The sequence below is a fragment of the Camelina sativa genome, chromosome 10 (assembly GCF_030686135.1).
Source record: "Camelina sativa cultivar CO46 ecotype springtype chromosome 10, ASM3068613v1".
NCBI classification, from domain to species: Eukaryota; Viridiplantae; Streptophyta; class Magnoliopsida; order Brassicales; family Brassicaceae; genus Camelina; species Camelina sativa.
In genome coordinates this window covers 2,374,934-2,397,228 of record NC_141889.1, presented here as the reverse complement: position 1 = coordinate 2,397,228, position 22,295 = coordinate 2,374,934, and the positions used below count along the sequence as shown (strand labels likewise).

Here is a 22,295-nt window from a genome sequence, read left to right as displayed (position 1 = left end):
GCATCTCTCTTCATCACCATCCTCATCATCAACTGTGTAATTATTTTTATTATATTAAAAACAAAGTAGAAGAAAGAAAATAAAACTAAATAACAGGTGTATTTCGAAAATAACAAAGCCCATTTAATAAAAGCCCACTACAAAAAGCCCAAAAACCCTTTTTCTTCTTGTAGCTCCTCTCCGCCGCTTTCAAGCTCCGCGCCTCCTCCTCCTAGGTAAGCTTCTTCCGAATATTTATTTTCCTCTCAAGACCTAAAGTGAAGTCTTTTACATTTCTATAAGGTTTGTGTTCGATCTTCTTAACTCGGACTTTTGAGCCTCTCTTCTGAAACCATGAGTAAGACGAAGGTGAAACCTGTGGAGGATGTGAACCCAGAAGTGATGGACGAGGTTATGGAAGCAGAGGAAGTAGAAAAACAGAGAAACGTCGGAGAAGAAGAAGAAGAAGAAGAAGAAGAAGAAGAAAAAGTAGAAGAAGATGTAGATAATAGTTTCGAAGAGCTAGGGCTTGATTCTCGTCTAATTCGTGCCCTAACTAAAAAGGGTATAGAGAAACCCACTCTTATTCAGCAATCAGCCATTCCTTACATTCTGGTAAATATAAATACAATAAAGTCTCAACCTCTTTTGTAAATTTTGATGGTTTTTGTTTCGTGGTACTGATTTTGATTGTCCCTGTTGTTCTTCTTCTAGGAAGGAAAAGATATAGTTGCTAGGGCAAAGACGGGCTCAGGTAAGACTTTGGCTTACCTTTTGCCATTGCTCCAGAAGCTATTCTCAGCAGATTCCGGGAGTAAGAAGAAGCTTGCTCCTTCTGCGTTTATTCTTGTTCCATCTCGAGAGTTATGCCAGCAGGTTTGTTTTTGGAAGATTGTTTTCATGTTTTTTTTCCTATACTTCCAAAGATATCAATTAGCCATCTGACATGTTGGTTTGACTTGGGGAAATACAGGTCTACTCAGAGGTTTCTTCGCTTATCGAGTTGTGTAGGGTTCAGCTGAAAGCAGTGCAGTTGACTAGTAGCATGACCGCATCTGATATGGTTAGTTGTTGCTTTTCTCATCTTGAAAAGCATTTCATCGATTTTTCTATATTTGTTTTAATTGTTTTCTTTTGCAGCGTAATGCATTGGCTGGACTGCCTGAGATTCTTGTCTCCACACCTGCTTGTATTCCGAAATGTTTTGCTGCTGGAGTTTTAGAGCCCGCTGCTGTCAGTGAATCACTTGAAATTCTGGTTCTTGATGAGGTATGATTTATGTATTTCAATTAAAATAGTGGCTTTGTTAGAGGTTGTTTTGCAGACGCACTAGATATTCAAGTAATCACTTTATTAACTGGAAGTAGCATGATGTTGTGATATTCTTGGAAATATATACTGTGTATATAAGCCACTTTGGTTTTAAGCTTTGAAGTACTTCTATAGGGTTTATTATCTATTATGTTCTCCTTTATATTCCTCTCTTTGAGGAGATGTTGATATAATTCTGTTATCAGGCAGATCTTTTGTTGTCATATGGATATGAAGATAATCTAAGGTCGGTAACTTCAATAATTCCCAGGCGTTGCCAATGTCTTCTTATGTCGGCTACCACAAGGTAAGACATATATGGTTGATAATGATTCTATTTAAACTCATATTTTTTCTCCCAAGTTTGGCTTGAATGGTTGACTGAATAATATCTTTGCTAAATCTTAGTTCTGATGTCGAAAAGTTGAAGAAATTGATTCTGCACAACCCAATCGTTTTGACCTTGACAGAAGATAAGGACAAGGAGGAGCCCGTCCCGAGTAATGTTCAGCAGTTTTGGGTATGAGTCGCTCTCTTAGATTTGTTTAAACCATTTTTGCATGATGTTTGGTTTATAACTTCACAGTTGTAGGTCTGATTAGTGATGATAAGTGTGTTATCTTGTCTTAGATTTCTTGCAGTGCTCAGGATAAACTGCTTCACATTCTTGCTCTCTTGAAGCTAGAGGTCGTTCAGGAAAAAGTTCTGATATTCATCAATACGATTGACATGGGTTTCAAGTTGAAATTATTCTTGGAAAAGGTAAGTTTTGGTCACCTATTTGAGCATTTTTGGTTTGCAACACTGTACCTGTCATTATAATATTGAACTAATTTTTTTTTGTTTCCGCCAGTTTGGAATCAAGTCTGCAATTCTAAATGGGGAGTTGCCTCAGAATTCTCGGCTTCATATCCTTGAGGTACATCACAGTCACACACCTAGATTAAGTTTTTTTTGGCAGCAGCTTTGTTTCATAATTTAATCACTGTATGTTTGTACAGCAATTCAATGCAGGTCTTTTTGATTACTTGATTGCGACCGATGATAACAGCCAGACTAAAAAAGAAAAGGAAGGGCCTAAAGGTGAGGATAACGAGGAGAACAATAAAAGCAAGAAGCGTCGCAAACCAAAGCTGGATGCTGAGTTCAGTGTAGTTAGGGGAATTGATTTCAAAAAAGTTCACACGGTATGCTACGTGACTTTGGCCAAGGGGATTTTCTTTTCTTTATTTTTTGTACTCTTTGCTGTTTGGGACTGAAAAAAAAAGTTCCATGTTTTCTTTGCTGTAGATTTTTAACCTTTCCTTAAACCTTTTTTTATGCACAGGTCATAAACTTTGATATGCCTCAAAGTGTTACTGGATACATTCATAGAATTGGGCGTACAGGGAGAGCATATAGCAGCGGTTCTTCTGTTTCTCTTGTTAGTTTCTCATCTAATAATACCGTTTTATTGGCGTGAACCCTTTTTTGCAAGTCTAATGATCTGCTTTGTTTGCCACAGGTTTCTCCTGATGAGATGGAAGGGTTTGAAGATATAAAGTCCTTCTTAGCAAACGACAAGAACAAAGATAGTGATATTATCACACCCTTTCCTTTGTTGACCGAAAATGCTGTTGAGTCTCTTAGATATAGAGCTGAGGTGAGTAGTCACTGTAGTAAGATGCTTACTTCTTAATTAAGTGAAGTAGTGAAAGTTAAATTGTCTTTGCAGGATGTGGCAAAAAGTGTTACAAAGATTTCGGTTCGAGAGTCTCGAGCTCAGGATTTGAGGAATGAGATAATCAACTCCGAAAAGTAAGCAAGAACATTACTGTTCGATAACAGTTCTTAATGTGTGTGTTGTTTATTCTGAGTTTTTTTTCATCTTCTTAATTTCGCTATTTCTTTCTTCAGGTTAAAAGCTCACTTTGAAGCTAATCCAAGAGACTTAGATCTGTTGAGACATGACAAGCCTTTGAGTAAGACTGCACCTGCACCACATTTAAAGGACATCCCGGAGTATCTAGTGGACCTAAAGACACAAGAGGCAAGCAAGGCGGTGAAGCTAGCTGGAGCTGCAATGGGTAACAGTAGGAGATCTGGTGGAGGTGCTGGTCGCAACAACAAAAACAAGAAACGTTCCAGAAAAGGCGGCGACCCACTCAAAACCTTCAACCCCAATGTAATAAACATAACTGAATTTCTCCTTTTTCTCTGCTTTCTGTGTATTTGTGCTAATTTTTTCTTGTTGTTTGTGCTTTCTTCAATCAACCAGGGATCTAAGAGAGGACACGGTGGCGGCGTTGGCCAGAAGAAGGATTCTAGCGATGGCTCGACCAAACAAAAGAAACAGAAGACAGTTTAAGTTATTTCGTTTTGCTCAAGTGGAACCAAATTTTGACTCGTTATAAATCACACAGAAGAACGGAGACAAGAGATACCATCTTAAGCTCTATTCTTGTAGCAACAGGATACAAACATTTGTGAGCATATTAATTAGCCTTTTGAGTTTTTTGTTTGATATACATTAGATCTTTGTAAGCTTATGACGACGATCTTTGTAGGGTTCAAAAATATTCTAGTCCACAACATAGTCTTGAACTCATTTTGATATTTTTGAATGGTAAAGACTCATTAGTTGCGTCGATATGTTAACTGTAATTATTGCACGTATCTTGATCGGGGATTTTTGCCACACGTGTCATCGATAAATTGTATATAGGAATTTATTATTTATGTCTTGTACAGTAATAACTTTTTTTGAGAAATACCATTTTTGTTTATTCCTTCTCCTGCCTGCCACAAAAGCAAAATAAAAATACGAGTTTACATTTTTAAGTTTATTATTATTTTAAGTACTTTTTTTTCTTTTCAAAAATCATTTTTTACGGATGTTTATCTCTCTCCACAATCTTTCACCTTTTCATGAAATTTTCATCTTGTCTTCAACTTATTGTCCTTTCACATTTCAAGCAAATCTTCCCATTTGTTTATTTTACGACATTATCTTTGGACTAGACATGGTAAGAGACATGTTGATTTTCTCTGTGTGGACATTAATTTCAGATATGCTTACCTTTTTGTTATCTATTACTCAGATCTGTAGATCAGTTGTTGGATCCCAACAAAAGTGTTGAAATCCAAGAAACCATAATTGTAAGTCAAACTAGCTATTACTTAATGGACCAGATTTAGATCTCGTCTACTGCATTTGTCTATCAGTGGACTTCGCTGGTCGTCCATTGGTCGGTGGAACAATTTTGTATGTGCGTGGAAGGGTGGACATGTTTTAAGCTATTGACGAACAAGAGTTGACAACCAAGCAGATCTGGTCAACTAAAAAGACTGACGGACATAAATGTGGTGGACAAAAACTGGTCGAGCGTTGAATCTGGTCCACCGAAGGTACAATAAGATCGGTCTCTTCGTCAACAAACCTACAGGGTGGAGAAAATGGTTTTATATTATTGATGGACAAATATCGTCAACCAAGTATATATGGTCCACTAACAGAGCGAAGGACAAAATTAGCGTGGACATAAAAACAACTGTCCGGAGGTTGAATCTGGTCCACCAAAGACACAACGACTTCAGTACATGCGTCTTTGACCTATAGGATGGAGAAGTTATATTGGTAATAATGGACAAGTATAGTCCAACCAAGCGGATTTGGTTCACTTCAGAGGTCAAAGGACAAATTTGGGATGGACTAAATTTGACTAGGTGTTGGATTTGGTCCCCTGGAAATTTGGTACATGTGTGTTTTGTGACTTTGTGTTGTAAAAATTCGCCCATATTTCAAAACGTCTGTCACTTATTAATTTTTTTTAATTATCCTTCCGTTTAATAAAAGGGTAAAAACGTATTTTCTGTTTGTGGTATACAATTAGAAAATGACATTTTCAATAAAGAAATAATTAAAGTCTCTTGTATATATCTTAATCATACCAAATTTGAATATAAAATTAACCTAATGAAATTTAACTGAATTTTTATATCATTATCTTGATAATTATATCATTATCCAAAATAATTACAGTTAACAAATTAGGTTGAGTTTACCTTATATATAATTATCAAAGAAATTATAAAAATTAAAAGTTCACACTACGACGGAAAGTTATATGTATAGTATAAAAACTAATAATTTTAAATCAGATTTAAATCTAATGATGCATATGGTTGCTAAAGCTAAACCTTTTTCGACAAAAAAAAAGAGCTGCTAAACCTTTAACAATGAAAAAAGATAAAGACAAAGAAACAACCTAATATATATTTTAAAGACCAAGTTCTTCTTCTTCCTTATCTTCATCGATCTCTCAAAACAATGCTCTCGTTTATCTCTAACCAGATCGACCGGCAAAAAGATGTCTCTCATGAGGAAAAAACCCTAAACGATCTCGAAAAATCCGATGGTTCACATTTCCCTGGCGATGACTACCGTCCGTCCGATCGAAAAAACTGGATGGCTGGTCTAACGTTGGAGAAACTAACTCTTAACAAGATCGTGTGGCCAGGAACGCACGATTCAGCTACCAACGATATCGGAATACCTCTCATCTCTCGTCCCTTAGCCGAATGCCAGACGCTCTCCATCTACGAGCAGCTCGTCCTCGGCACGCGTGTCCTCGACATCCGTGTGCAAGAGGATCGCCAAATATGCCATGGGATTCTGACGTCATACGACGTTGATGTCGTCATCGATGATGTCATCAGATTCTTGTCGGAGACTCACTCGGAGGTTATAATCTTAGAGATAAGGACAGAGTTCGGACACAAAGACCCTCCGGAGTTCGAGACTTACTTGGCGGACAAGTTAGGTCAGTACCTGATACATCAAGACGATAACTTGTTCAACAAGCCGGTATCAGAGATTTTGCCAAAAAGGGTTATTTGCATCTGGAAACCTAGAGAGTCTCCGAAGCCAAGCCGTGGTGGACATCTCTGGAACGCAGATTATCTAAAAGATAACTGGATTGATACGGATCTTCCATGGACGAAATTTCAGAGCAATTTGAAGCATCTAGGCGAGCAGCAATCGATATCTTCTAGAAAATTCTTTTACCGGGTTGAGAACACCGTTACGCCGCAAGCAGATAATCCGGTTGTGTGGGTTAAACCGGTGACTGATCGGATCCGAAAACATGCTAGGCTTTTTATATCTCAGTGTGTTTCCAAGGGATGTGGAGATAAGTTGCAGATTCTGTCCACTGATTTCATCGAAGATGATTTCGTCGATGCTTGCGTCGGACTCACTCACGCAAGAATCCAAGGGAAAGTTTGATAGGTCTCCAAGTTTGACAAGGATTTGGAACCAATATTTCGTTGGTTTTGTGTTGCGTGTATATTGTAAAGTTGCATTATTTACAAATGCGTCTGTGTGATTCTCGTCGACGTCCTTTAGAAAAAGTTTGTGTGTCCTTTAAAAAAGTTTCGTCTTTCATAAGACCTTAAATTTGTAAATCCGATTGTATCATACGATTAGATTGTTAGTTTATAGAATAAAATGTTTTAATGGATAGTTAATATAAATATATAACCTCAAGATAAATTAAAGAAGTATATAGCATACTTCTGCACCACTCTTTAACCTAATTTGTTAGAAATTTATAAGAATTAAAACATGATGCTTAGGGGGTTTACTAAAGAGAGACAAGCTGGTGTCCTTGATTGTGTTATGTTCTGCCACAATTAGCTTGCTTCCAAACGTACCAAGAATCATGATTGATCAGTCATCATTCATCAACAAACTCTTCAAATTAGCATTTATGTTACGGCCTACCATATGCCTTGACACATATGGACATGATCTTGGTTAACTATTTTTGAGGCTATAATAAAACTCACCTCATGGTGATTTTGTCCTGCATACATACACCAATACCATTATTTCTATTGCTCTAACATTAAATAAGATCTCGGGCTAAACATTGTGTTATTTCATCATCTCAGTCAGCATTGGATATTAGAGTATGGTTTATAACTAAAATCATAGTTAAGTTTGTAATTGTGATTTGGTATTGAGTAAACCGGAAATTAGACTTAGTATAAGTCTAAATGTAAAATGTTCAGAAGAGGACCGTTATACATAGTCTACACCAACAATCTCAAATATTAATCATTCGAATAGATGTATGTTGCTATAATTATATTAATTGAAGTATCCGACTCAGTTTCTGTATATTTATACAACGTCTATTTTTACAGAGCCTTTTCTTCTTCCTTGTAAAATTCGGAGAAATTAACGTTTCACCAATATGTCATATTCTCTCTGTGTATGTGTCTATCTCTCTCTCTCCGCCTCCCTCCACCGTCGTCTCCGGTGATCAAAGCCACCATCGTCTTCATTAAACAACATCAACGTTCACAGAGTTAATTCTTGATTTTGTCTTCTCAATTCTCATGGCGGATATTGTGAAACAGATCTTAGTAAGACCTATTCAATTAGCGGATCAGATAACTAAAGCGTCCGACGAAGCTTACTCGTTCCGTCAAGAATGTCTAGAGGTCAAAGCCAAAACGGAAAAGCTCGCCGGTCTCTTACGTCAAGCGGCGCGTGCGAGTAACGATCTCTACGAACGTCCCACGCGCCGTATCATCGACGATACAGAGCAAGTCCTCTTCAAAGCCTTAGCCCTCGTCGAAAAATGCCGCGCAACGGGACTGATGAAACGCGTTTTCACCATTATCCCCGCGGCTGCGTTTAGGAAGATCACGATGCAGTTAGAGAATTCGATCGGAGACGTTTCTTGGCTCCTCCGTGTCTCTGCTTCAGGAGATGATCGTGACGATGAGTATTTAGGACTCCCTCCGATCGCTGCTAACGAACCAATCCTCTGTTTGATTTGGGAACAAGTCGCCATTCTCTTCACAGGCTCTCTCGAGGATCGATCCGATGCAGCGGCTTCGCTCGTGTCGCTGGCTCGTGACAATGATCGATACGGGAGGCTCATTATCGAAGAAGGTGGGGTTCCACCATTGTTGAAGCTTGCTAAAGAAGGTAAAATGGAAGGTCAAGAGAACGCGGCTCGAGCCATTGGTTTATTAGGACGTGACCCAGAGAGTGTTGAACAGATTGTGAACGCAGGTGTGTGTCAAGTGTTTGCAAAGATTCTTAAAGAAGGTCATATGAAAGTTCAAACCGTTGTTGCATGGGCTGTTTCTGAATTAGCTTCTAATCATCCTAAGTGTCAAGACCATTTCGCTCAGAACAACATCATTCGTTTCCTTGTGAGCCATTTAGCTTTTGAGACGGTTCAAGAACATAGCAAATACGCTATCGTGAGTAACAAGCAGACGTTGTCTTCGATTCATACGGTTTTCATGGCGAGTAATACGAACCCATCAGACAAGAAGGAGAGCAACGATCACGATGAAACCAAAAGCAATATCTCACATCCTATGAGTAATCAAACACCGAGTCAGATGCATAGCTTAATTACAAACACATTGGCAATGAAGGGTTCGGGTCCGAGTTCAGGTTCAGGTTCCGGTACTAACAAGAATCAGGTAAAACAGAGCAATCAACAGCACCAGAATTATCATACCAAGGGTGGTTCTAATCCGAGAGGGAACAATCCAACACATGTTTCTTTAATGGGAACAAGCATTAAGGGAAGAGAGTATGAGGATCCAGCTACTAAAGCTCAGATGAAGGCAATGGCTGCAAGAGCATTGTGGCAACTCTCAAGAGGGAATCTCCAAATATGTAGAAGCATAACAGAGTCAAGAGCATTGCTCTGTTTCGCCGTTCTGTTAGAAAAAGGAGACGATGAAGTCAAGTCATATTCGGCTTTGGCAATGATGGAAATCACAGATGTGGCCGAGCAGTATCCAGAACTGAGACGTTCAGCCTTCAAACCAACCTCTCCTGCTGCAAAAGCTGTAGTAGAACAGTTACTTAAGGTGATCCAAAACGAACTACCGGACCTTTTGATCCCCTGCATCAAATCAATCGGTAGTCTTTCAAGAACGTTCCGTGCAACAGAGACAAGGATCATTGCACCACTTGTAAAGCTTCTTGACGAAAGAGAAGCAGAGGTTTCAATGGAAGCCGCAGTAGCGCTTATCAAATTCTCATGTACCGACAATTTCTTGCGTGATAACCACTCGAAAGCGATCATAGCAGCAGGAGGTGCAAAGCATTTGATTCAATTAGTATACTTTGGAGAACAAATGGTCCAAGTCCCGGCTTTGATACTACTTTGTTATATCGCATTGAATGTACCAGACAGTGAGACTTTAGCTCAAGAAGAGGTTCTCGTAGTTCTTGAATGGTCGACAAAGCAAGCTCATTTGGTGGAATCACCAACGATTGACGAGATATTACCAGAAGCAAAGAGTAGATTGGAGCTTTACCAATCTAGAGGGTCAAGAGGATTTCATTGATATATGACACAAAGCTTCACTATCTAGAGTATGAACACTCTTCATTTTTGTCGCCTCACAGGTTTTGTTTTCTTCTTTGCTGTGTTCACTTATGTCTTCTCCAACGTTTTGATGAAGCTCTCTGTATATATTACATTGGTGATGCTCATAGACGTTGTTATAAGTGTGTAGACTATGTTGTAAGTCGAAACAACTATATTGACTTTAGATTCTATAATCATAGTATCTGAGTTTAATTTGTTTCTGATTCTTGTTTAAAGTTTGTATTCTGTACTTCAAAATCGGTTTAGTTTTTCACATTGTTTCTCTACAAGGAGTAAATGGAATTTTTCCATATAGTTAAAAAAGCGACATATGTGAACACGTTTTAGATATAGTAACGCTCAATTTAATCTTTACATGATAATTACAAGAGAGGAATGAGAATGAGAATATGCAACTCTCCAATAAATGAGCAACATTAAGTATAGATCCCCATTATCTGAACTTACACCAAATAACTGCTTCAAACACTTCTTAAGCATAAGTGTACAAATGTACAATCACCGCTTCTAATTATACTGAACATTAAAAGCTTTCACAAAACAAAATTTACACCGTACTATAGAACTAACATCCCCCTCCCAAAAAAAAAAAAATGATTATAACCAAAAGCAAATCCGGTTTCAGCTTAAAACTCTCATCGGAGATTACCACTAGATTTCTTAGCCTTCTTGCTTGCATGAATCTTGGCATAGATCTCCTTCGTTCTATACGCAAGCAAAAGGTCAAGACCGATCCCAATAATGGAAGCAAACGCCATTACAAGGAAGACCATACGGAAACAATGAGCTCCTACACACGTGTTGCCTCCACCAGGAGTCGGTGTGGCTTCAGCATCGTAGAGTAAACCAGCGAGTAGACCCGAGAACAGGAACGATCCTAGAGGCATATTGAGTATAAGGATGTTGTAGATGAGTCCATAGTATTTGAGACCGAAGAGTTCTGAGGCTGTTGGCACGGTTATGGCTAACCGGACTCCGTAACAAACCCCAACCACCATTGAACCGATGTAGAGTGAACCGGGCATTGCTAAAGCCATCAGTAAATATCCTACGGCCATGATAATCTGAGCTGCTGCATTCCATAATGGTCTTGGTGTTCCAGCTTTCCTATAGGATTGAAGAGAGATAAATGAAATATCACATTTTCAAGATTACTCTATGCAATAAAAGTTCCCTTAATAGCAATATTAGTCAAGGTCCCCACGATGTCGAGTTCTCAAATAAAGACTAAAGAAATCTAAAAAGATCTTTCAACGCAAAAAGTCGAAAACTTTTATTATGGTCCCCCCGGACACAAGGAAACTTCTCAATCAGGAGGAACTAACATGTAAGAAGAAAAATCATGTGAATGGGAGAAATATTCAATTCTAAGTAACAGAAGAGGAACGTAACATAAATATACTCTCTGTGCCTTAGCGGCAAATCAAAGGTGAAACAGAGGAAACTGACACCACCCAAATATGCATTTGAATGCGTGTAGATAAAGTGATCAAATGAGAATATTCCAATCTCCAAGTCACGTTACGCTACAACTTAACAAGCTCTATGTTTTTTTTTTTTTTTGTAACAAGCTCTATGTTTCCAACAATTAAATCAGTTTTTTTCTACTAAGAGTGTTTTAAGTAAAGTGACTACTTACTTGATGAAGTGCTCGGAGATGGTACCGGAGAGAATCCGACCAAAGAATCCCCAAATACTAATCATGGAGACAAACTTGGAAACATCCGTGTAACCAAGCGCAAGACCGATCTGACCCATATTGTTCATCACTGCTAAACCAGTACCTACTCCACACAAGAAGGACACAAACAAAACCCAAAAGTCAACACTCAACATGGCTTCCATGATGGTGTGTTCTTCTCCAAGAACCGGTCTTTTCTTCTCAGTCGTCACCACGTTTCCATGATTCTCTTCCTCCTCATCTTTTAACGGCTTAAGAGACGGTGGCAACTCGTTATCCGCCGCCGCTGCGGCACCTACGAGAGTTTCCTCCACTACAATCTCGGATCCTGATCTCAGTAACGGTTCATCGACTCGTCCTTCTACGTCTTGTTCATCTTTATCTTTGCTACGGATATAAGCGTGGAAAGGGACGGCGATAGGAGAAGCTAAGAGGATGAGAAGAACCGAGGCGAATGCAATAGCGACAACTCCGGTTTTGATTCCCAAGATATCGTAAGACTGAAGGTACACAGCAACAACAACAGCGACGATGTTAAACACGGCGAAGTATTTAGACTCTTCGTTGTCCTCTGCGGAGGTACTAGCCGGAGGTATTTCACGGAGGAAGAAAACCGCCGTGAGACAAACGGCGAAAGGTACGACGGAGAGAAGAACAAGAAACGAAGCTGGATCAGAGGAAAACAGAGCAGTGCACACATCCGTGAAAATCGCAGTACTCAAACCAACGTATCCTTTAAGAATCCCAGATACAGGACCACGGTTTCGTCGGAAGTTTCTTATACAAGTCACAAGAACCGCCGTGTTCATCCACGTCGAACTGTTCCCTCCCATACAGAGAAACACACACATCTACACACAGTTGTAAAAATTAGGGTTTTACAACTTTGAAATATAGGGTTTGTTTTGGGAATCTTGAATCAGTACCTGCCAATAAGGAAGAGGTTGGATCGTGCGGCTAACGACGAGCCATTGTACACCATAACCAATAAGACCTTCGAAAGAACCGATGAGAAGGATGACAGGAGTTGAAAGACGATCAGAAGCAAGTCCGGCGAGGATTCCGAAAGCTTTTCCGATGTCTTTAGCGACGGAGAGACTGTTGAGTTCTAACTGAGTGAGGTTCATCAGGGATTTTAGAGCCGCGGAGTAATTTGAGAAGGTGTAATTGTTGCCGGAGATGGATTGGATCCAAACGGCTGTAACGAAACCGAGCCATTTGAGAGCTGAGGAAGAAGAAGAAGATCTCCCAAACCCCATTGGAGGAGGAGATATCGAGAAGAAGAAAGAAAGAAAGAAGAGATATTTTTGAGTGTGTTGTGTTGGTTCGTTGAGCTCTCTGCGTACAGTTTTAAAGGTGAAACGTTACGATATTTTTTTTTGTTTTTTCCGCAACTTTAGACTTTATCGTTTTTGTAGAAAGTATTTGTTTAATCTCAAAAAAAGAAAATTAATTTAATCACTAGAATGATGAAATGAGAAAGTACGAAAGGGACACGTACGGTGAAGGTGTGTGCAAATAGTGGATGATTTGACAAATAAAAAAGAGGAATTAAGTATTTTCTAGTTAAATGCAAATTGTTTCTTCATGATATTTTTTCTTAAAGGTGACTATTAATTAGAATATGGTCAACTAGGATGATTAGTAGTATTATTAGTGGGTGATTTTGGCCACTTGTTTCTTCCAAAATCCAAACATGACGACGGTTCATGCTTCCGTAACTTTTATTTTTTCTTACTTTATTTGAAAATTATATAGACGACCACATGGTTTTCTTTAATGAAATATGTTTTTTGTTTTGGTAGTAAAGTTCTCTTTCTTTTTCTTTCAACTTTTGTTCTCCATTTTAGGAGACTCAAATCCATTATATGGTCAACGAGGCAATGAATGTACGATACTACATGACATTAGATGAGTTAAAGATATCTTTGCTAGTAAGTGGATGGATATTCGGATCTACACTTGAATGAAGTTTGGAAACTAGAAAGTGGGGACTATAGTCTATAGTCCGTCTCATTACTTTTGCTAGAAGCTTCCAAGTCGTTTTGGTGCCGTCTAGCTTACGTTCGGTTTTATTTGGTATGAGAAATAAAATTGACATTGTGTATACTTGTGTAACTGAGCGCCTCATAAGCACCTTCGATGAATTGATACATTTCTACAATACTGGGATTACTGAGGAAAGTACTGAGCCGAAAATCCATAACGTTAAAACAAATCAAACCCAATTTAATTACATTGGTTTAGTTTTGCTCCTTTTGGTTTTATAAAAAGTGATCCAGTTCACACTAAACATTACAAAAAGATTTTGTTTGGCTTTGTCAAAGTCACTCAAACATGCGTCTTTTTATATGGAAAACAAGTCGTGAACAAACTCTAACGTTTCATGTTGCCAAGGGTTGTATTTCCTTTTTTTTTTTTTTTTTTTTGTTAAAGAAAGGTTGTATTTATTTCTCTGTCGCTTGTACGTACGGAACAATTTTTATCGAAACACTAGGAAAATATCCAGAGTAGTCACTTGTTCTGATCACGATGCTTTAAAATTTTAGTTATTCGGCGTGTTTAGTTTCATATAATCTAAGTATTTGGATGTGACAACAATTTTTCTCCACCAAGTAAGGTACCAACTTGTATTTTTCATCCAAACGTTATTGGCTTTGATTGGATATATAATTTAGATGAGTGTTTTGGTTTGTATTCTTCAAAAATCACAACGAACCATTAATCAAAATTTCAGATACTTGAGATTCCCCTAAAGAAATAGTTTTTTTCAAAATAATTATCTAATTAGTTTTGTTTACTATATTTCATCAAAAGCTACAATTTTGCCGTATTTCACTAAGTTTTTTTTTTTTTTTTTTTTTTGGTCAAACACTAAGTTCACTTCCTACTTTCCCAATAATTCCCAATAATTAAGTTTGGCTTATTATATTCACGATATTATTTTACATAATGCGAATCGATACGTGGAATTATACTTCTTTTCTGATTTTATTCTCACGCTTAAAATAGATAACTGCTGAATCCTGCCTGACGCATTTGCTGGATGATTATAGCTGGAAAAAGAAACCAAAATTTCTCTTTAAAAATGTTAATATTCGTGTGATATATAGTGATCCTAGTTATGTTATCCTTAGCCGCCTCTTTCTTTTTATGTAAGCAATTTTTTCTCTGGCAAAACGACGTTCTCATAATTTAATTCAAGAATATTTGTTCGTTAACTATCCGATCCTAATGACTCATACCGTATGATATATATAGTAAACTCAGTCACGTTCGTCAAAATTTCATTTTAATCACGCATGAACGACAAATAATGTGGAGATAAAACCAGTACAATTTATTGATCGCATTCAAAATGAGTTATTGACGTACGTGTCTATGCTATTAAATTTCCATCGGGTCTAAATGATAAGATCAGTACACAAATGATACCGTAGGTGTATCAATATGATTGAGAACACCAAGAACATGTTCAACAAAGTCATGAAAGCTTATAACCATTTTGCCAATTGTGATGTGATAAAAGAGATGAATATTTGATGGGGCCAAGTCGGGATTTCGAACAGTAAGGGAGTGATATGGACATGTATCTTTCTATCCGTGAAATTAATTCTTGCGGGCGAGATTTATCATAATTGTCAAATAAGTGATCTGATTTGTTGGCGAGGTTATCACAGATTCACAATTTGCTTATCACCAAAAAAAAAAAATATTTTTCTTTTTATTTTTATTTTTTTTTATTTACAAAGAAAAAAGTACAAAAGGCATTTGTATGTTAGTGTTGTAGGATTCCATAATGTAATGATTTTATTAGATACTAGTACAAAAAATGAGATTTAACGGATGAAAAATGACGGACAAAATGAGGAAAACAAAAATCGCAAGTAGCAAACAAACGTGAAAATATGAGTACGAGTTACTATCGCTCTAATTAAAATAAAAATATCTCGCCTACCAACTAGGCGAGTGTCAACTAGTTTACATTTGAACCAGATACTCATCAGTCATTCAACTCTTTTTGTTGTAGGAAACTTAAAAGTTTGAACTACCAAAATAATTATAATACAGACAAAATAGAAAAATTAAAGAAAGTAACACAAAAAAAATCTAATATCTGTCCCTTTTTATCAAAAGCGGAGAAGTGACCAAAACAAAACAAAAATATATCAACATTCGTATTTACCAAATACGTAAAAGCGAACAAATTTTGAAACACTTCTGTTCAAATTTCAAACAATAAAAATTAGATATGTTCCCTAACTTCTTCCCTTGTATGATCTAATTTGATTGTAAGTAATTTGGCTAATTCAAACACTAAAATCGCAATATAATTTATTGAAATAATAGCCCATATTTTGAGTTTAATAATAACTAAAACACCAAACTTTAATGGGCCGTCGTTACTCGTTAATTAGGCCCATTACCTAAATTATAGAACGAAAGAAAAAAACAAATCATCTATTCTTCGACGAAGAACTGAAACACACAGTGGAATTGAGATCGATTTCGACTTTGATTGCCGTGAAGATTTTGCTAAATCCCTAATTCCTCCTAAAGCTTTCACCTTCGGAGCTATATCACCGGACACTATAAGTGTTTTTCCAGTTAATCCTGTGATTGAGAGATCTAACCAAGTGTGAAGTTTCTGACTTTTTTTGAGATCGGGTTCTGTGTTTTTGTTTTGTTGTTGTTGGCGTGAGATGGATTCTTAAAGAAGGAAGAAGAACGAAGAACGAAGAACGAAGATGCGTAGAGAGATCTCGTTTTTGCTACAGCCCAGATGCCTTCTTCTCCTCGTTGCCCTTACGATTTTTCTCGTCTTTGCTCTCTTTAACACTGGAAAAGTACGTTTTTTTCTCCGACCCACTTTTCATGTGGATCTGTTTGAGTACTACTCTTGTGTTCATTCGTGGTTTCAATCTATGGAAATTTCGAAATTAGTCTTCTTTTTAAGAAATTATGAGAGATCTGATTCTCTTTTTAACACTTTTTGTGAAGTTGCCTTGTGAGTGATTAGTGTTGGTTGGATTTGGTTTTGAGTAGTCTCTCTTGGATTCAAATTTTAACATTATGCCTCCAAGTACATTGAAGTGTTCAAGTGAATTTACATGAGGAGCTTGTACTGTGTGTGATATGTTGGTCAAGTGTGTGTTTGTGTTTAGAAGTAGCCAACTTTGATGTGCATTTGGTTGTCCTCGAAAAGATCATAATCTAGAGAATGCAAGTGACAAAGAATCCTTAGCACTTGCTTTTTTTTATCCATCTTATGATTGGTTTTTGATTATTCTGTCTGGATAACATTGTTGAACTTTGGTTAGCTTTCTGTTTTCTTTGTCTGCCTAACATATATTTTAGGTTTCTCGTTGTGGAGTATTTGGTGTGGGAAGGTTTAATAGAGGAGTAACAGAATGTGGATATGCCTTCTGTATGTTTTGCCTGATTTGCTTTCTCTCTTGATGTTTAGAATGAGGAGAAGCAAGTAATCGAAGATGACGAAATCACCCACAGGGTGTTTCTCGATGTTGATATCGATGGCCAACGCTTAGGTACATGGACTGATATATTGGGATATCTTCTTTGCCTTAAGCTTCCTTCAACTTCTTTCGATTTTGCTTTCTGTTAATTCAAAACTGCAGGCAGGATTGTTATCGGACTATATGGCAGTGTTGTGCCCAAAACAGTAGGTATGTCTTTGGCATCTTGAATGCAAATCTCAGGATACGATTAATTTTGATTAGATAGTTTCTAATGTTGTATGTCTATGTTTTTTTTTGCAGAAAATTTCAGAACTTTATGCACAGGAGAGAAGGGAAAATCCTCAAGCGGAAAGCCTTTACACTATAAGGGAACACCGTTTCATCGTATAATATCTGGATTTGTAATCCAAGGAGGAGACATTGTCCATGGTGATGGAAAAGGGACTGAGTCAATTTATGGTGGTACTTTCCCTGACGAAAATTTCAAGATAAAGCATTCACACGCAGGTGCGCATATATACTCTCTACCAACATATGAAATTTGAGAATATTGTCGGAAAAAATGGTTTTTTGAGAGCCATATGTATTCTTGTAGTTTATATGAAAACGAATTTGCATGTGTAGGTGTTGTAGCGATGGCTAATACAGGACCCGATTCTAATGGCTCGCAGTTCTTTATCACTACTGTTAAGGCTAGCTGGTAAGCTCCCCTCTCATGCTCTCACTTCATGCACACTTTTTCTTACAAAAAACATACTAGAAATATGATATCAAGTTCTCCAAATTTAAAGGCAGACACATTTGTTCTTGGGAAAGTCCTGAGACGATCCTCTAGGGATCCAACCTAAATTCATTTAGACAAAGATTATGAATTCGAATTCTACACTAGAATGAAATGTGAATAACAAACACACGGACAATTCTTGTGGATTTAGTGTTGGATTCTAAAAAGTAAGATTTGATGATTGTGAAAACTGTGTGGTGCAGGTTGGAAGGAGAACATGTGGTGTTGGGGAAGGTTATACAAGGAATGGACAATGTATTCGCTATTGAAGGTGGAGCTGGAACTTACAGTGGCAAACCCAGGAAAAAAGTTGTGATTGCTGATTCTGGAGAGATTCCGAAAGACAGATGGGATGAAGAGAGATGACAAAGCCAACCTAACATACACATCACTTCAAATCTGGTTCTCTTCCTGTGATATTCTCTCTCTGTTTTTTCCTTCTTTCTATTTATAGTATTGCACATGCGATAATCCGAATTCTGAACAGTGAACACAATGCCAAATTGCCAATGTAGTTAGTGTCTAAAGCTGGAAGCATCTGTAGCTTTTTCTCTTTAAGTTTTTTTCTCCCAATATATGATTTTTAGTTCAGTCTACAGCTATGTAGATAATGATATCATTATTTTCAGTATACCTTATTGTACCTCTATACACTCAAATCTAGACCTACAATTTCACAAATTTGAGGTTTGGACTTTGGATTCTCGATATATCGAATGACACTATCGAAACAAACAGAGAAAAATGTATGAAATGGATTTGATGGTAACATGGTTATGATAAAAGAGATGATTCCAAAGAAGAAACGAACACAAGTATAGCACAACAAGTCAAAGCCTAACTATTTAACAACTTTAGAAGACAAGCCACCAGATGGACAAACAAATCGTCCCAACAACAAACTACAAAAGGGAAACTAATCAATAAAATCATAAGACATATCGACACATGCTTATGCTATTATCTACTTACACGGTTACACCTCATCAAACTCGTGCATGCATGGGCTATTGTTATCCACAAGTATATGCAGACATGGTTATGTCCCCTCAATCTCATCCTTGATCACTATTTATGAACCACTAGTAAATTATTTAAACAGTAAATCTAATATAATAAAGTGCAAAAAGACTAGAAATTGAAGCACATTTGTGTCTAAAGGTGATTCAATACTTCTTAAATCTTACCACGCACACTCTGATCCACAGAGATCGAATTAGGTTGAAATTAAGTTGAAGCATAACAAATGGGAGACCTTATGCCCCCATAATTCTTCCATATCTTTAGATTTTAGTGTTTGTGCTTTTTTAGTTGCACCCGAATAATAACAGGTAGGGGTCCATGCAAACTCATGTACATATCATAAAAATATAACTATACTCTATCTTATATATATCTAACTTCAATTAACAAAACATATTTATGCATGTAGACAGTAGACGTATTTCATGATACAATTAATAGTCTGAGTTGCTCAACTTATACCATACATGAACTAGACAATATCATGGGAAGACTATAAGAGACTTTGGGACTGCAAAATTCGTCTTGGGATTGTGTAGCGGCGTTCAACGTATCTTAAGGTTATATTCTGTGAACCCTTTATTTACCGACACCAAATATTAAGATTTACTTGAATTGGGCTGATAATCAAGAGTTTTATAATATTAGATCAAAAACAATCAGAGACTAATTCAGTCCAGGGGAAGTGGGGGAAACTAGAACTTTATTTATTTGTTTGGAGCTCAAGTTGAAGTTTCAATTAGTGCTCAACGTTTTCGTTGTCCGACCCGATTTCTTTTGTAATACTATAATCCAACCGGTTTTCGGAGTATGAAAGTTGATCTCATGTCTCATACCTTAGCTTCCACGCAAAGGGGTCGCTTTAGTTTTGAGTAACACAAAATTGGAGAAAACAATGAGAATGTAGGCATTGGATCCAATCCTATTATTTGGGACCAGCTTCTCTCGATTCCTCGCTTCTTTTTTTCTTCGTCAACATCTTTTGATCAATTTTCCAAGTCTATGTTAATCATCTTATTATGTTTCCATGGATAGGACTTTCCGAATGAAACTCAAAAATGATATCAAATTTTCTCTTCTTTTTATTGATTGGGTTTAAAATATAATATCTCTACCTCTTTTGTTTTGTGAAAGAGCTAATTATTATTGGATAACATTATTTGCAAGTAACTTTAGTCTCACACTGAGTGATATTTACAAAGTTTTAAACCAGTTTATTCATCTTTAGACTTTTTTTTATTTAGGCCATGAATGTTTAATGTTTTTAAGTGTATTTTAGATTATAGTTTCTGGTTTTTAGATTTTGAATTTTGGTGTTTAGTTTTTGGATTTTGAAAAAAGAAAAAATATTTAAATGGAAAAAAAAATTCGTTTGAGAAAAGGAAAAAAACTCAAAATTTTGGTTTTTCGATTCTTAATTAGTGAAAATTGATTAGAAACTCCAAAAAACCAGATTCCCTATTTTTAAGGGAATCTACTTTCTCAAAAATCTTGATTGGGTTTAATATGAGTTTTTGAGAAACTAAATCCAAAATCTAATTTTAAAAAGAAACAATCAAGGCCTTATTATTTTCTATGTAATAGTATTTCAGTAGTAATTAAGAAATTTATAAATATAAATATATTATATATAAGAAAATAAATATGAATAAAACAGACCAACTATTATTACACTTGTACACGCACGAGAAAAACACAGCTAATTTGGAAACTGTTAATTTGGTAGGGAAGAGCAAAAATATTTTTAAAAACACTTAATATAGATTTAATTGGTGAATTCCCCAATTTTTGAACATATATAATGATAAGTTTCCATCCCAAGTTGTGTTTTTTCTCATTACCTCATTGGAAACATTCATGAGCTTTAAATTAGTTGCTTTGGTATTCTCACACAATTCAAAATTAAAAGAAATAATTAGTATTTAAAATAGCTGTGTTTTTTACTCATAAATAAGAAAAGAACTATATATGGGTATTGTTCTTAACTATATAAAACCATTCAAAAAAGGCTCTAATTAAACACCAAATTAATACGGTATATTTTTAGAACAGGAGACTAATTTTATGTATATTTAATATAATTACAAATGCCAGTTTCAAGAAGTGGTAATTTTGTAATAATAGCGAAATCTCAATGGCAATCATATAAACACTTCTTTATAAAACCCTTTCGAACTACACTCTCATCTCACAACACACAGCAACATACAAAAATCTCTCTACACTCTAAAAAATATTAGCCAAAGAAAGAAAGAAGAAGAAGACATCTTCGAAGCTCAGCATTAACACTCACTATGGCTTTGAAGACGGTAAAGAACAATTATTTATTTTTCTATTTGAGTTATGAGATTATAACAAACTATATATATATATATATATATATTGGGATGATGATTGATTTGATTGGTGTAAATATTTATTTATAGGCGACGAGTGGTATGTGGATGATGGATGATTGCAAGAGATCGTTCATGGAGATGAAGTGGAAGAAAGTGCACAGATACGTCGTTTACAAACTCGAGGAGAAGTCTCAGAAAGTCACCGTCGACAAGGTCGGTGCCGCCGGCGAGAGCTACGACGATCTTGCCGCTTCTTTGCCGCAGGACGATTGCCGCTACGCCGTGTTTGATTTCGATTACGTCACTGTCGATAACTGTCGCATGAGCAAGATCTTCTTCATCACTTGGTTAGTGTCCGAGTCTCGTCACTAGCTCTCTCCTTGTCTCTTCGATTTCTTCTCCATATTGTCTTGGTGATCATCTGAGGGCAAAATAGTCATTTAGCGAGCCCTAAATTACCATTTTACCCTTCGATGTCCTAAGCCTTGAACGTGGCCAAATAAAACTTAAATTTTGATTGTTTGTGGGAATAGGTCACCGGAGGCGTCGAGGATAAGGGAGAAAATGATGTATGCAACGTCAAAGAGCGGACTGAGAAGAGTGTTAGACGGAGTTCACTACGAGCTTCAAGCCACCGACCCAACCGAGATGGGATTTGATAAAATCCAAGACCGGGCCAAATAATCAATCACAAAGACATAACCGGAGTTTATTACTACTAGCCTGTTATTATAACAGTTATGAGCAGCAATTAATTCTCTATTAATGTTATTTAGTGCTTTTTAACATCTTCCGTCTTGTTGTCAAACAAAATGATTTCCTTTATTTTGTTGACAAATATTGTTCTCAACTATTATTAGTCTTTCGTTTTTAATTGTTGCTGTTAATTGTTTTTTTTTGCAAATATATATATATATATATATGTATATATGTTGAATGTTATTTTGTCTTTTGTTTGTCACTAATGCTAATAAAAAAGAGGTCTTAAATATATTTGAAATGTACTGAGAGATTATGAGGATAAGTATTCATTTGGTGAGAGTGAGACCATTCAACCAAGGCATATGGTAAAACTTTTGCAAAAATTTAAAGTATGAAAAATAAGTTTGAAACTAAAAGTTAACATTTCAGAGTTGGGTATAATTCTTAGGCAGAATTCATAATTGAGGAGTAGTGGATCTTATATATCCTACTGAATTTACTCAGTTTGTATGGTTTATTTGAAAAATCCACCTCCCATGATCCAAATCTTACAATGGTTCTCATAATAATTTTTGTGAAGAT

The 22,295-nt window shown here is 36.6% G+C and overlaps 6 protein-coding genes across 6 annotated transcripts; 5 read left to right on the top strand and 1 right to left on the bottom strand.

The window, feature by feature from the left end:
• Positions 1-57: 57 nt before the first annotated feature.
• Positions 58-3,919, top strand: LOC104716645 (DEAD-box ATP-dependent RNA helicase 16). The gene is made up of 15 exons (XM_087469998.1): positions 58-215; positions 283-594; positions 694-855; positions 953-1,042; positions 1,120-1,248; positions 1,497-1,597; positions 1,699-1,810; positions 1,921-2,052; positions 2,144-2,209; positions 2,292-2,477; positions 2,618-2,713; positions 2,795-2,932; positions 3,005-3,087; positions 3,187-3,454; positions 3,548-3,919. The coding sequence occupies exons 2-15, from the start codon at positions 334-336 to the stop codon at positions 3,635-3,637; spliced, it is 1,914 nt and encodes a 637-aa protein (XP_087326124.1). The 5' UTR covers positions 58-215; positions 283-333; the 3' UTR covers positions 3,638-3,919.
• A 1,469-nt stretch (positions 3,920-5,388) lies between these two features.
• On the top strand, positions 5,389-6,804 carry LOC104716644 (uncharacterized). Its single transcript, XM_010434063.3, has one exon. It carries the CDS (start codon positions 5,600-5,602, stop codon positions 6,554-6,556), a length of 957 nt encoding a protein of 318 aa, XP_010432365.1. The 5' UTR covers positions 5,389-5,599; the 3' UTR covers positions 6,557-6,804.
• A 613-nt stretch (positions 6,805-7,417) lies between these two features.
• LOC104716643 (uncharacterized) lies at positions 7,418-9,900 on the top strand. Its single transcript, XM_087469993.1, has one exon. The coding sequence runs from the start codon at positions 7,675-7,677 to the stop codon at positions 9,658-9,660; it is 1,986 nt and encodes a 661-aa protein (XP_087326119.1). The 5' UTR covers positions 7,418-7,674; the 3' UTR covers positions 9,661-9,900.
• Positions 9,901-10,111: 211 nt separating this feature from the next.
• Positions 10,112-12,816, bottom strand: LOC104719977 (protein NUCLEAR FUSION DEFECTIVE 4). Its single transcript, XM_087469994.1, has 3 exons — positions 12,312-12,816; positions 11,344-12,236; positions 10,112-10,811 (listed from the first exon to the last, which is right to left on the bottom strand). Exons 1-3 carry the CDS (start codon positions 12,642-12,644, stop codon positions 10,340-10,342), a joined length of 1,698 nt encoding a protein of 565 aa, XP_087326120.1. The 5' UTR covers positions 12,645-12,816; the 3' UTR covers positions 10,112-10,339.
• Positions 12,817-15,597: 2,781 nt separating this feature from the next.
• On the top strand, positions 15,598-18,280 carry LOC104716642 (peptidyl-prolyl cis-trans isomerase CYP21-1). The gene is made up of 6 exons (XM_010434061.2): positions 15,598-16,232; positions 16,853-16,934; positions 17,025-17,072; positions 17,166-17,372; positions 17,490-17,565; positions 17,853-18,280. The coding sequence occupies exons 1-6, from the start codon at positions 16,134-16,136 to the stop codon at positions 18,013-18,015; spliced, it is 675 nt and encodes a 224-aa protein (XP_010432363.2). The 5' UTR covers positions 15,598-16,133; the 3' UTR covers positions 18,016-18,280.
• A 2,569-nt stretch (positions 18,281-20,849) lies between these two features.
• On the top strand, positions 20,850-22,002 carry LOC104716641 (actin-depolymerizing factor 9-like). The gene is made up of 3 exons (XM_010434059.3): positions 20,850-20,981; positions 21,099-21,358; positions 21,545-22,002. The coding sequence occupies exons 1-3, from the start codon at positions 20,967-20,969 to the stop codon at positions 21,693-21,695; spliced, it is 426 nt and encodes a 141-aa protein (XP_010432361.2). The 5' UTR covers positions 20,850-20,966; the 3' UTR covers positions 21,696-22,002.
• Positions 22,003-22,295: the final 293 nt, after the last annotated feature.

Bases quoted from the DNA above. Each gene is read 5' to 3' on its own strand.
- LOC104716641 (XM_010434059.3), top strand. The intron at 21,359-21,544 runs GTTAGTGTCCGA...TTGTGGGAATAG, and splicing joins AAGATCTTCTTCATCACTTG to GTCACCGGAGGCGTCGAGGA.
- LOC104719977 (XM_087469994.1), bottom strand. From the start codon at position 12,644: ATGGGGTTTGGGAGATCTTCTTCTTCTTCCTCAGCTCTCAAATGGCTC. The intron at 12,237-12,311 runs GTACTGATTCAA...AACTGTGTGTAG, and splicing joins AACCTCTTCCTTATTGGCAG to ATGTGTGTGTTTCTCTGTAT. The intron at 10,812-11,343 runs GTAAGTAGTCAC...TCAATCCTATAG, and splicing joins ATCTCCGAGCACTTCATCAA to GAAAGCTGGAACACCAAGAC.
- LOC104716645 (XM_087469998.1), top strand. From the start codon at position 334: ATGAGTAAGACGAAGGTGAAACCTGTGGAGGATGTGAACCCAGAAGTG. The intron at 2,714-2,794 runs GTTAGTTTCTCA...TGTTTGCCACAG, and splicing joins GCGGTTCTTCTGTTTCTCTT to GTTTCTCCTGATGAGATGGA. The intron at 2,933-3,004 runs GTGAGTAGTCAC...TTGTCTTTGCAG, and splicing joins CTCTTAGATATAGAGCTGAG to GATGTGGCAAAAAGTGTTAC.
- LOC104716642 (XM_010434061.2), top strand. From the start codon at position 16,134: ATGCGTAGAGAGATCTCGTTTTTGCTACAGCCCAGATGCCTTCTTCTC. The intron at 16,233-16,852 runs GTACGTTTTTTT...CTTGATGTTTAG, and splicing joins CTCTCTTTAACACTGGAAAA to AATGAGGAGAAGCAAGTAAT. The intron at 17,073-17,165 runs GTATGTCTTTGG...TTTTTTTTGCAG, and splicing joins TGTTGTGCCCAAAACAGTAG to AAAATTTCAGAACTTTATGC.
- LOC104716643 (XM_087469993.1), top strand. From the start codon at position 7,675: ATGGCGGATATTGTGAAACAGATCTTAGTAAGACCTATTCAATTAGCG.
- LOC104716644 (XM_010434063.3), top strand. From the start codon at position 5,600: ATGCTCTCGTTTATCTCTAACCAGATCGACCGGCAAAAAGATGTCTCT.